The following is a 13950-nucleotide window of genomic DNA, read 5'->3' on the forward strand; positions in this document are numbered from 1 at the left end:
TACTGATCCCGATCAGAATTAAGACGAAGAAAAACAGAAATTAAAAAAATCAAGGCGGGGGTATAAAATCGGGGCGGGCGGGGATGAGAATCTAGGAATATTTTTATTATGGCCTAATCAGCAGATTTTTTTCCTGTTATATATTCCTATGTTAAACTTCGATTGCCCCATTTTGCCCCACCCTACCCCTGGGGGTCATGATTTGTACAAATCTGAATTTTCACCACCTCAGGTGAGCTAATAACAATGTCTACCTGTCTGTTTCCTCCCGCTTTAACCATCGCCATGATGATGTTCTCTGTAGCCATGAAAGGTAACTCCTGGTTGACTCTTCTTTCAATGACCTGATAATAACAGTTTGTTAGTTTTAACAAGGAAAATATATACAATGCAATAAAATAGTGCAGAAACAATAAAAGAAAATCCTTTATTAGGGGCTTCAAATCCAGCAAATTACTTTGAATTCTTTATTACTGCAGTTTATCAGCAATGCAAACATAAAAGGTAGTCATAAGGAAGGTATATGCATAAAATCTTAAATAATTGAGAACCATGTGATAAGTCCTCTAACTAATAAATAATAGTCTATAAATACAATTTTATTCCTTTTTATATTCCATAAAATACTGGATATTATGTTACATTTTACATCAGATATATTTCTTTCCCCTCAGTTCCATGAAATACTGGGTTTCGTGTTATTTTTACACCTGGATATATTGTTTTTTACCTCAGAGTCTGTAATATTCTATAGGAAACTGTTGACATTGTCATACTACCTTTGGATATACGACTATCCCCTCTGCGATATTCTGAAGTGTACTAAGGATTATGTCTGCTGTTAAAAATGCCTCTGGCAAACTGATCCGTCTATAAAAAATACAAATCAAATGGATATTTCCTTTATGCCAGTGTATAGGTAAACTATTTACAACATAAACACTGGTGTATAACGTCACCAAATGGTGACAAATCTGATAATCATGAAAATGCACCAAACAGAGAAACTTCAATCCATGCCTCAGGAGTTTAGATACTGAGTGCAAACACTACAAAATATTTACATTCAGTGTAATTATGCGCCCGGATCGAAAGATCCGAGGCGTATATTGTTTTTGTCCTGTCTGTCTGTCTGTCTGTTTGTCTGTTTGTCTGCAAACTTTAACCTTCGCCATAACTTTTGAAGCATGAATGATAAAGACTTCATATTTGGTATGCCTACTCCACTAATGAAGCTCTTTAAAATGACACCAAGGTCAATGACCTTGTGACCTTGACTGTGACCTTTATGCTAAAAATAGAGGTTTTATTGCAAACTTTAACCTTTGCTATAACTTTTGAACCATAAAAGATAGAGACTTAATATTTGGCATGCATACTTCACCAATGAAGCCCTTTCACAAGACACCAAGGTCAATGACCTTGTGACCTTGACTGTGTCTTATATGCTAAAAATAGCTTTTTTGAATATTCACCATAACTTTTGAACCATAAAAGATAGACACTTAATATTTGGTATGCATACTCTACTAATGAAGCCCTTTCACATGACACCAAGGTCAATGACCTTGTGACCTCGACTGTGTCTTATATGATAAAAATAGCTTTTTTGAACATTCACGATAACTTTTGAACCATAAAAGATAGACACTTAATATATGGCATGCATACTCCACTAATGAAGCCCTTTCACATGACACCAAGGTCAATGACCTTGTGACATTGACTGTGTCTTATATGCTAAAAATAGCTTTTTTGAACATTCACCATAACTTTTGAACCATAAAAGATAGAGACTTCATATATGGCATGCATACTCCACTAATGAAGCCCTTTCACATGACACCATGGTCAATGACATTGTGACCTTGATGTGTCTTATATGCTAAAAATATCTTTTTTTGAACATTCATCATAAGTTTTGAACCATAAAAGATAGAGACTTCATATTTGGTACGCATACTTCACTAATCAAGATCTTTCAAATCACATCAAGATCAATGACCTTGTGACCTTCACTGTGACCTTTATGCTAAATATATGTTGTTTTAAAAATTTGTTGCCGCCGGGCGCATAGTGTTTCACAAACAAATCTTGTTTTTCTTATGAAATCTATTAGAAATCCACGACGTTCAAATTTCTATAACACACGCGAAACCTTGTCACCGTGCGTTAGAATACACAGTATGAACTACATGCATTTCCAATACTCTAGGAACACCAAACTGTAAAAGTTTTATTTCAATTTAATGAAAAACTATAACCCTGAAAAATTTACGTAAAAATTAACGTAATGTGCATTAAGAATTAAATTGTCACTTTTTTCCTCGCAATGTTTGTTTGCGTTATTTAACTTTGAAACGTCATTTAACGTCATTTGATGTCACAAACGGCTCTTACATCTATTAACCTCGGCAGTTTTGAAGGGCACTAAATTCACATTTAAGATTAACGAAATAAGAAATTATGAAAAAGGAAAATAAGAGAATGTAAATATAAGCATTGAATTCATATTTTTGGATGTCTTTTGTCCTATAACACACCTGGCCATGCCGAGAAATTATCATACCGCGCTAACGCGCGGTATTCAATTTGTCGGCACGGCCAGGTGTGTTATAGGACCAAAGACATCCAAAAATATGAATTCAATGCTTAAATATTTGTAATACATACAGCTCTATTTTGATATGTATCACTGAATTGCCTGTACCTGTTAGCACTATCATCTAGTGTCCGTTCCATCCACTGTACGGACGCCGTCATCAGAGGATCCTGTACCAGACAGATCAGGTGACGCGCTAACGCACAACAACGCTCACTTCTCATTGGATTACGCTTGTACGGCATGGCGCTGGAGCCTGTAAAACAACAACAATGTTGTGAATGACACATCTGACCTTTATTTATGGCACAATCAAAGATTTATCCTTGACCTTCACCTTGATCTTTAACATACAGAAACCTTGTTAATCTTATAGACCTGCTTTTTTTTTTTCTTTTAAATTTTAATAAGGTAGAATTATTCACCAATTTGATCTTTTTCAAATGGTTCTTCTAACTCCTTGAAGTTAGCCAATAGTCTGATGTCTGTACATATCTACAAAAGCCATATATGTTATTTCTTATTCTCTTCTTCCTGTCCATCCATTAACAATCCTTATAAACTAGTTTGATTTCATAAAAATTCAACTATTAAGAATTAAAATCTGTAAAGCCTACGGTATATCCGGTTTTTTTTTCACGATGATCTATTTTTCGCATTTTATGCGATCATTTTTAATTCACAAAATATAAAACACACAGAAAATATGTTAGCTATAACGTGACAATTTTAAACAAAAAATCTTCAATTTTAAAAAATAACTTACGCAGAATAAAGATTGTACTAATCTACCTTTTTTTTGCAAAATTTCCAACACACGAAAAAAACCTGGAAATACGGTACTTTGAGTTGATGCAATTATTTGTTATCTTAAAATTAAGTCCCTAAAGTTTCATTTTTTTCTAAATTTTTAAATGTCAAATTTAAATAGCACCTTAAAGGATCAGATAAGAATGACAACCCTTTGACAGTAAATAGATAGAATGACCTTGTATATAGAGGCGTCTAGACTGGCTTGTACGACCATCACAGTAAAATTAACAATAGAGAGAATCACCTTGTGTATAGAGGCCCCCAGACTGGCCAATACGTTGAGACTGTCGATGTCCACTTTACGGGAATACGTCTGTCCACACACCATATACGTCCTACGGAGGTTTAATAAAAGTTAGATATTTCATAATTTGTTAAGATATGTCAGATAAAATAATCACAAACACGTAAATATGTTTGTCATTAAAAAAAAGTGTAAAACGTATATGAAGAAACAGAATCAATTAAAACAAATACTTCATTTTATAAGCAATAAACAAAGACATCAAACCTGATAAATATGAAAGAGAAAGTAGAGAGAAATCAAGAAAGACTTCTTATGTCGTAACCCACATTTTTACAGCTTCTGTGTGGTCACCATGTTAAAGGCATGTTTACTATTCAAAACAGAGCTTTTTTTTAAAATAAATGCTTTTTTAAAAGAGGATTTGTTTTTAAAATGTAAAGCTGATTAGAACAACAGAGTTTTGTGTGGGAGGGGGGTCTATATAAATTAAGATTCTTACTTTTTAAGTACAAAAAAAAAATAATAAAAATATTAAAATAAACTTCAGATAGTTACTCACTGTTTGAATCCTGCCATCTCTGTGACCAGCCTATCAAGCTTTTCAACCTGAACAGTAATTAAAAACATAGATAATCATAAGTTTAAAGCTCACCTTGACGAATGTTATCAGTAGTAATGCAAATTTCACATCATATTTTTTTTTATAGAAAGTTTGCATTCTGACAACAATATTCATGCCAGTTCTGTTTATGATAAGGTCTTATAGTTCATTGGGAATTGACCTGTTTCAAAAACTTGAACATGTTCACTGATCAAGAAAATGTCTTTCATTTCCTACATCTGAAACAAGTCTGGAATAGTCCATCCTTAGATGCAACATTCATGCAGTTTAAATTATAACGGGTCATAAAATTATATAGCTACTCCAAAAGCATTGCCATGGTCACTACTGTATATACTCGCCTATAAGTCGGTCCGCCTATAAGTCGGTTGTATTTTAGAAGTTCATTTTAGAAAGATTGACCCTCTCTAATACCAGTCTTTTTATATCTCGCCTATAAGTCGGACATAGAGTTTTGGACCAAAGTTTAACTCCCAAAAAACCGACTTATAGGCGAGTATTTACGGTAAATTTCGACCATGGCAATGTAGGTCAGATCAAGCATTTGAAGCAAGTCTGGTTGTGCCAATCCCTAGATGCATCATCCATGCAAGTTTTGTGCAGGAAGGGCTTATACATGTTATAGGTACTTGGGAATGGACCTACTCCTAAAACTTTAACTGGAATAGATTCCAAACATGTACTCAATCATTATATTGTTACAGTCAATACCTACAACATTTAATTAAACAAGTCATGGCAAAAACTGCACACAGTCTAAACAAATCGTATGAAGAGAACAATTATAGGGATTTAAATCTGGCTCGATGAATTTATGATAGACAAGCTACCGTATTAGCAGAATTTTTAGCAAGGATTTAATTTTGGCATAATTAGCGAGGGTGCCAAGATTGCTAAAATTGAATATTGCTAAAAATTAATTGCACTTTAGTTGTAATAGCTTCTTAAAGAGAGCTTTTTTAAATCCCTAAAATTACATTTCGCTAAAAATAAAATACCTATTTATAAGGACAATGCTAAATTTGCATCTCGCTAAAATTTCCACTTATACGGTATTGCTCCCTTAGAAGATGTCTGTCTGAGTGTAAGATTTAAAGCACTCTAGAAAATATAAGGATAACCTCTTTTCAATTTTAATCAGATCAACTGAGAACAAACCTTTTCCTCGTCTCCTTCAAACAGCGTGAGAAAGCTAGCCTGTGTTCCTGTGGTGCCCTTCACTCCCCTGAACCTGATGTTATCCCGGGCGTTCTCCAGATTCCGGAGGTCCATCAACAGGTCCTGTATCCAGAGACAGGCCCTCTTACCCACCGTAGACAGCTGAGCTGGTCTAAAATATCACCAAAATTAAATATGATGTTTTGTCAATGTCTGGACCACAGATTAAGTTGTCACAATCAAATTAGAGAGCTGACTAAACAGTTTGCAATAAAAGAGAAAAAAAAATCACTAAAAATTATATTTTCAGTCCACCCTGACATTATTATATCCCCCCCCCCCCCACTCCAAATCATTCCAAACCTGGGTCCAGCAAATAAAATTTGCAATACTTTTTTTTTCTTCAAAAATGAATGTACTTACTGTAAATGTGTATAAGACAAACAAGGCAAATCCTTTTGCTTCTTGGCGAAATCTGCTAATCTCTTTATCACCCCTGCAAGCTACAACAGATATCTTGGATTTCAATGTCTGCTGATTGCTTTATCAGACAGACATAATACATCAGATATCTCAGATATTAACGATCATACAGTGATGCTTTAAGAGATATCTGATATTTTAATGATAATACAGGGACGCTAGAAGTGATAGCTCAGATAACAAAGATCTCTGAAGGATGCTTAAACAGCTATCTTAGATTGCAAAGGGAGGATATGACAGATATTATTTACTGTGTACGTATTACATTTGGCTGTGTATTCTTTTTAGTACTTATGGCAGACGAAAACATCTGCTAATTTAAATACAATGCTAAATGTCTTGCACATAGAAATCTCAAAGCAATATGAGCTGTACTTTTCAAAATTTTATTTTGCCTTTAAAATATGTTATTATGATAAATTTGTGTGTTACTTAAACCTTTATGATCGATTAGACTAAAATTAAGCTGAAGAAAGACATAGTTTATAAAATCCAATATGCAGTTTTAAATAAGAAATTGTAATTGTACAGGACGACAATAATGTAATTTTAATTAAATCAAAGCTAATAAATACTTCTTCCATCGCAAATATGAACAACAGAAGTTTATTAACATTATTTATTATGTCACTGAAAGTAATTTACAATTTTGCAACAAAAAATTCCTATATCAATGTTGCAGCTCATATTGCTTTAAACATGTGTTAAATTTTGACATTTTTTTTCCCTCTTCAACAAATGCTCATGCCAGTGAGACAAGGCTAAATATGGGGGTTTCTGTAAAGAATGACTCTACTTCATGGCCAAATTATTTCTGTATATTTTTAATATATTTTTTTTGTTACATTTGTTTGACACCAAATTACTTTAATATGCTTTATATAACTAGATGCTGTCATGAGACAGTAATACCCGCACTATGGTGTTTGCCTCTAAATATACACTCATTCATATTGGACTTTCCAAGGAAGAAGTCAAAATAATTCTATAATTATCACCGTACATGTATTCGTCAAATTGAACATAAAATTTTCAGATGACCATATCAACTCTGAACCTCACATATGTATTTTAAAATACTTAATTCATAACCAGTCTGAAATAACAGAATTTAATTAATGATTGAAGTAAATTACTTAATTAGATTCAAATAAATAATTTCCCCATAATTTGGAACTTTTTAAATTTACTTTCTCAACGACATAAAATATTATTTTAGTACAAAGCGTTTTTGATGAATTTATCAAAATGTGCAAACTGATTTTAGTATTTGGTCGGGAAAAAAACCCATTGAAAATACAACCCGATTAATTTGTCAATGCCTATCTCCCCCCCCCCCCCCCCCCCCACACACACACACACACACACTCTCTCTCTCTCTCACTCTCACATTTTTTAAAAAAAAAACATAGTTTAGTTTATTATGATAGTTTGAAATTTGTTTTTGTACTAAACAGTTTTATTTTCTACATTCACATTGGGTTTGCGTCACCCATTATCATATTTATAGATATCACCTCTCGGCACACCTCGGCCAATTCATACTGGCAACGGAATCAGCAAAGGTTTGTCGAATGAGATTATTTAGCATATGTATGCTAACGATGCAGTGTGGTCAGTTAAAATCATTTGTGTTTTAATTGGATTGTATGGATTATATTTCATGAATTCGTTGTCACGACCTATGACATTTGGTAAGTACAAGATTTAGTATAGATTGCATAAAAATAAATAAATGCAAATGGTTAGGTTGAAGTTCAAAAAGGGTCAACATGGTCAAAGATCATCGCATGCCACAGTCGACAAATTTCACATTGTCAAGTTATCTCCCGTTGCGGACATTCAGTATATAACAGACGCAGATCCAGAATTTTTTTTTTCAGAAAGGGGGGGGGGGGGTGTCAAACCTCAGTCAAAAAAATCAGCCCAAGATTTCCTGAGATGGAAATAAAAAATAATAATAAAAACAATGATGGTGGAGTCCCTGTTTTCTAAGGGGGAGGATGTCCAAAGTCATTTTTATTCTCTACAGTACATATATAGTCTTATTTAAATAACTGCTAATTCCAGGGGGGGGGGGGGTCTGATCTCCCTAGCCACTGACTCCCTGTACCTGAAATGACAATTGATCTTAGGACTCCATAATAGTAGAAAATTTTTTCAATTGACTATTTTTACATATTTTGTTTCCTATGTTTATGTATTTTTGGCTGTCCACGGAAACTTTAACCTTGCCCATATTTTTTAAGTGGATTGGGCTATAGACATGGCTTGAATATTTCATAGGTAAATTTCTTTTGGCAAAACCTTTTAATGGGTACCACCAATTTTGACCTCTTGATCTCTTGACCTTGGATTTTGACCCAATTTTACAAGAAAAATACCCTGAACTTGGCGTAAGTTTTGAACAGGTGGTGCTAGGACTTTCATGCTCTTACATGTGTAATCATTGTGAACTTTCAACAGGTATAATTATTTTTGACCTAGACCTTAGAGTTGAATCCAATTTAACTTTAACCTTGGCAATAACTTTTGAACAGGTGAGGAAGTTCTAGGGATTTCTCCCTTTTTTCACATGTGTATTCCTTGTGACAAGACTTTCCCTTTGATACCAACAATTTAGACCCTTTGACCTTGACCTTGGAGTTTGACTTACATTTGAGAAACTTCAACCTTTGCTAAAAGCTGCCATAACAGTTGCTGTCACAACAAACAAACAAATTACTAAAAAAAAACACAGAATACATGTACATATTTTATATTCAACAGATATACATCTGGTCATATCTCTAGTTCTCCCTTGAATGAGACATGGTGATATAAATTTTAAACAAGAGGCCCAGGGGCCACAGCGCTCACCTGAGCACATTGGCTTGGAAAAAGCACATATCAGATCAGAAATGAAAGTTTACGGGGGGGGGGGGGGGGCTTGAATTTTAACCCCCAGGGGTTCATGATTTCAACAAACTAGAATCTACACTACCTGAAGATGATTCCATATCAATATCACTAATCATGGCTTTGAAGTACTTGAAAAGATGATTTTAAAAGGTTTCCCTAAATATTCTTATGTAAAACTTTGGTTGGCCATTTTGGCCCCACACTAGCCCCGGGGGACATGATTTTAACAAATTTGAATCTACACTACCTGAGGATGATTCCACATGAGTTTCATCTTTCCTGGCCCAGTGGTTCTTGAGAAGAAGATTTTTAAAGATTTTTCCTATATATTCCTATGTAAAACTTGGGTCGGCTATTTTGGCCCCACCCTAGCCCCGGGGGTTATGATTTGAACAAACTTGAATCTACACTACCTGAGGATGATTCCACATGAGTTTCATCTTTCCTGGCCCAGTGGTTCTTGAGAAGAAGATTTTTAAAGATTTTTCCTACTTATTTCTATGTAAAACTTGGGTCGGCCATTTTGGCCCCACCCTAACCCCAAGGGTCATGATTTGAACAAATTTGAATCTACACTACCTGAGGATGATTCCACATGAGTTTCATCTTTCCTGGCCTGGTGGTTCTTGAGAAGAAGATTTTTTAAAAAGATTTTTCCTCTATATTTTTATATAAAACTTGGGTGGGCCATTTTGGCCCAACCCTAGCCCTGGGGGTCATGATTTGAACAAACTTGAATCTACACTACCTGAGGATGATTCCACATGAGTTTCATCTTTCCTGGCCCCGTGGTTCTTGAGAAGAAGATTTTTAAAGATTTTTCCTATATATTTCTATGTAAAACTTGGGTCGGCCATTTTGGCCCCACCCTAGCCCCAGGGGTCATGATTTGAACAAACTAGAATCTACACTGCCTGAGGATGATTCCACATGAGTTTCATCTTTCCTGGCCCAGTGGTTCTTGAGAAGAAGATTTTTAAAGATTTTTCTTATATATTCCTATGTAAAACTTGGGTGGGCCATTTTGGCCCCACCCTAGCCCCGGGGGTCATGATTTGAACAAATTTGAATCTACACTACCTGAGGATGATTCCACATGAGTTTCATCTTTCCTGGCCCAGTGGTTCTTGAGAAGAAGATTTTTAAAGATTTTTCCTACTTATTTCTATGTAAAACTTGGGTCGGCCATTTTGGCCCCACCCTAGCCCCGGGGGTCATGATTTGAACAAATTTGAATCTACACTACCTGAGGATGATTCCACATGAGTTTCATCTTTCCTGGCCCAGTGGTTCTTGAGAAGAAGATTTTTAAAGATTTTTCCTATATATTTCTATGTAAAATTTGGATTCCCCATTGTGGCACAGCCCTAGCCCTGGGGGTCATGATTTGAACAAACTTGAATCTACACTACCTGAGGATGATTCCACATCAACAACATCTTTCCTGGCCCAATTGTTATTCAGAAGAAGATTTTAAAGATTTTTCCTATATATTCCTATGTAAAACTTGTGTCGGCCATTTTGGCCCCACCCTAGCCCCAGGGGTCATGATTTGAACAAACTAAAATCTACACTACCTGAGGATGATTCCACATGAGTTTCATCTTTCCTGGCCCAGTGGTTCTTGAGAAGAAGATTTTTAAAGAATTTTCCTACTTATTTCTATGTAAAACTTGGGTCAGCCATTTTGGCCCTACCCTAGCCCTGGGGGTCATGATTTGAACAAACTTGAATCTACACTACCTGAGGATGATTCCACATGAGTTTCATCTTTCCTGGCCCAGTGGTTCTTGAGAAGAAGATTTTTAAAGATTTTTCCTATATATTCCTATGTAAAACTTGGGTCGGCCATTTTTGGCCCCACCCTAGCCCCTGGGGTCATGATTTGAACAAACTTGAATCTACACTACCTGAGGATGATTCCACATGAGTTTCATCTTTCCTGGCCCAGTGGTTCTTGAGAAGAAGATTTTTAAAGATTTTTCCTACATATTTCTCGGTAAAACTTGGGTCGGCCATTTTGGCCCCACCCTAGCCCCGGGGGTCATGATTTGAACAAATTTGAATCTACACTACCTGAGGATGATTCCACATGAGTTTCATCTTTCCTGGCCCAGTGGTTCTTGAGAAGAAGATTTTTAAAGATTTTTCCAATATATTCCTATGTAAAACTTGGGTCGGCCATTTTGGCCCCACCCTAGCCCCGGGGGTTATGATTTGAACAAACTTGAATCTACTCTACCTGAGGATGATTCCACATGAGTTTCATCTTTCCTGGCCCAGTGGTTCTTGAGAAGAAGATTTTTAAAGATTTTTCCTACTTATTTCTATGTAAAACTTGGGTCGGCCATTTTGGCCCCACCCTAGCCCCAAGGGTCATGATTTGAACAAACTAGAATCTAAACTACCTGAGGATGATTCCACATGAGTTTCATCTTTCCTGGCCCAGTGGTTCTTGAGAAGAAGATTTTTAAAGATTTTTCTTATATATTCCTATGTAAAACTTGGGTGGGCCATTTTGGCCCCACCCTAGCCCCGGGGTCATGATTTGAACAAACTTGAATCTACACTGCCTGAGGATGATTCCTCTTGAGTTTCATCTTTCCTGTGCCAGTGGTTGTTGAGAAGAAGATTTTTAAAGATTTTTCCTACTTATTTCTATGTAAAACTTGGGTGGGCCATTTTGGCCCCACCCTAGCCCCGGGGGTCATGATTTGAACAAATTTGAATCTACACTACCTGAGGATGATTCCACATGAGTTTCATCTTTCCTGGCCCAGTGGTTCTTGAGAAGAAGATTTTTAAAGATTTTTCCTATATATTTCTATGTAAAATTTGGGTCGGCCATTTTGGCCCCACCCTAGCCCCGGGGGTCATGATTTGAACAAACTTGAATCTACACTACCTGAGGATGATTCCACATGAGTTTCATCTTTCCTGGCCCCGTGGTTCTTGAGAAGAAGATTTTTAAAGATTTTTCCTATATATTTCTATGTAAAACTTGGGTCGGCCATTTTGGCCCCACCCTAGCCCCTGGGGTCATGATTTGAACAAACTTGAATCTACACTACCTGAGGATGATTCCACATGAGTTTCATCTTTCCTGGCCCAGTGGTTCTTGAGAAGAAGATTTTTAAAGATTTTTCCTACATATTTCTATGTAAAACTTGGGTCGGCCATTTTGGCCCCACCCTAGCCCCGGGGGTCATGATTTGAACAAACTTGAATCTACACTACCTGAGGATGATTCCACATGAGTTTCATCTTTCCTGGCCCAGTGGTTCTTGAGAAGAAGATTTTTTAAAAATGCCATTAATTTTTCTCTAATTCATAATTATCTCCCCTTGGAAAAGGGCATGGCCCTTCATTTGAACAAACTTGAATCCCCTTTACCCAAGGATGCTTTGTGGCAAGTTTGGTTGAAATTGGCCCAGTGGTTCTTGAGAAGAAGTCGAAAATGTGAAAAGTTTAGACAGACAGACAGACAGACAGACAGACAGACAGATGGACAGACAGATGGACAGACAGACAGACAGATGGACGCCGGACAAAATGTGATCAGAAAAGCTCACTTGAGCCTTCGGCTCAGGTGAGCTAATAAGAATTGTGTATTTGGAAGCAGACTCAATAAATTCATGAAACTTAAATTTCGAGTTTAGTGTTATTGACTCAGTGTTTAAAAGGGGATTTAATTCCTGTCTTCTAGAACCACTACAGCATTACAATTTTTGGTGTCAGAAGTGGGATAGCCATTGAGCGCTATCCCGTTACACTACACTAGCTACCTGAGGATGCTTCCACATGAGTTTCATCTTTCCTGGCCCAGTGTTTCTTGAGAAGAAGATTTTTAAAGAATTTTCCTATATATTTCTATGTAAAACTTTGGTCGGCCATTGTGGCCCCACCCTACCCCTGGGAGTCATGATTTGAACAAACTTGAATCTACACTAGCTGAGGATGCTTCCACATGAGTTTCATATTTCTTGGCCCAGTGGTTCTTGAGAAGAAGATTTTTTAAAAAGATTTTTCCTATATATTTCTATATAAAACTTGGGTCGGCCATTTTGGCCCAACCCTAGCCCTGGGGGTCATGATTTGAACAAACTTGAATCTACACTACCTGAGGATGATTCCACATGAGTTTCATCTTTCCTGGCCCAGTGGTTCTTGAGAAGAAGATTTTTAAAGATTTTTCCTATATATTTCTATGTAAAACTTGGGTCGGCCATTTTGGCCCCACCCTAGCCCCGGGGGTCATGATTTGAACAAACTTGAATCTAAACTACCTGAGGATGATTCCACATGAGTTTCATCTTTCCTGGCCCAGTGGTTCTTGAGAAGAAGATTTTTAAAGATTTTTTTATATATTCCTATGTAAAACTTGGGTGGGCCATTTTGGCCCCACCCTAGCCCCGGGGGTCATGATTTGAACAAACTTGAATCTACACTACCTGAGGATGATTCCACATGAGTTTCATCTTTCCTGGCCCAGTGGTTCTTGAGAAGAAGATTTTTAAAGATTTTTCCTACTTATTCCTATGTTATATTTGTGTAGGCCATTTTGGCCCCACCCTAGCCCGGGGGTCATGATTTGAACAAATTTGAATCTACACTACCTGAGGATGATTCCACATGAGTTTCATCTTTCCTGGCCCAGTGGTTCTTGAGAAGAAGATTTTTAAAGAATTTTCCTACTTATTTCTATGTAAAACTTGGGTCAGCCATTTTGGCCCCACCCTAGCCCTGGGGGTCATGATTTGAACAAACTTGAATCTACACTACCTGAGGATGATTCCACATGAGTTTCATCTTTCCTGGCCCAGTGGTTCTTGAGAAGAAGATTTTTAAAGATTTTTCCTGTATATTCCTATGTAAAACTTGGGTCGGCCATTTTGGCCCAACCCTAGCCCCTGGGGTCATGATTTGAACAAACTTGAATCTACACTACCTGAGGATGATTCCACATGAGTTTCATCTTTCCTGGCCCAGTGGTTCTTGAGAAGAAGATTTTTAAAGATTTTTCCTACATATTTCTATGTAAAACTTGGGTCGGCCATTTTGGCCCCACCCTAGCCCCGGGGGTCATGATTTGAACAAACTTGAATCTACACTACCTGAGGATGA

The 13950-nt window shown here is 36.6% G+C and overlaps 1 protein-coding gene across 1 annotated transcript; it reads right to left on the reverse strand.

The window, feature by feature from the left end:
- Positions 1–254: 254 nt before the first annotated feature.
- On the reverse strand, positions 255–5945 carry LOC134235850 (adenylosuccinate lyase-like; the record flags this gene model as incomplete). Its single annotated transcript, XM_062718020.1, has 8 exons — positions 255–344; positions 780–870; positions 2711–2858; positions 3028–3097; positions 3660–3750; positions 4222–4268; positions 5443–5614; positions 5866–5945. Coding segments are annotated over 8 exons (789 nt in total), but the record flags the coding sequence as incomplete, so codon positions are not given.
- Between the last annotated feature and the right edge of the window lie 8005 nt (positions 5946–13950).

The sequence above is a fragment of the Saccostrea cucullata genome, unplaced genomic scaffold, assembly GCF_032062105.1.
Source record: "Saccostrea cucullata isolate Sc308-1 unplaced genomic scaffold, CSIRO_AGI_Scuc_v1 ctg12883, whole genome shotgun sequence".
In the NCBI taxonomy this organism is placed as follows: Eukaryota; Metazoa; Mollusca; class Bivalvia; order Ostreida; family Ostreidae; genus Saccostrea; species Saccostrea cuccullata.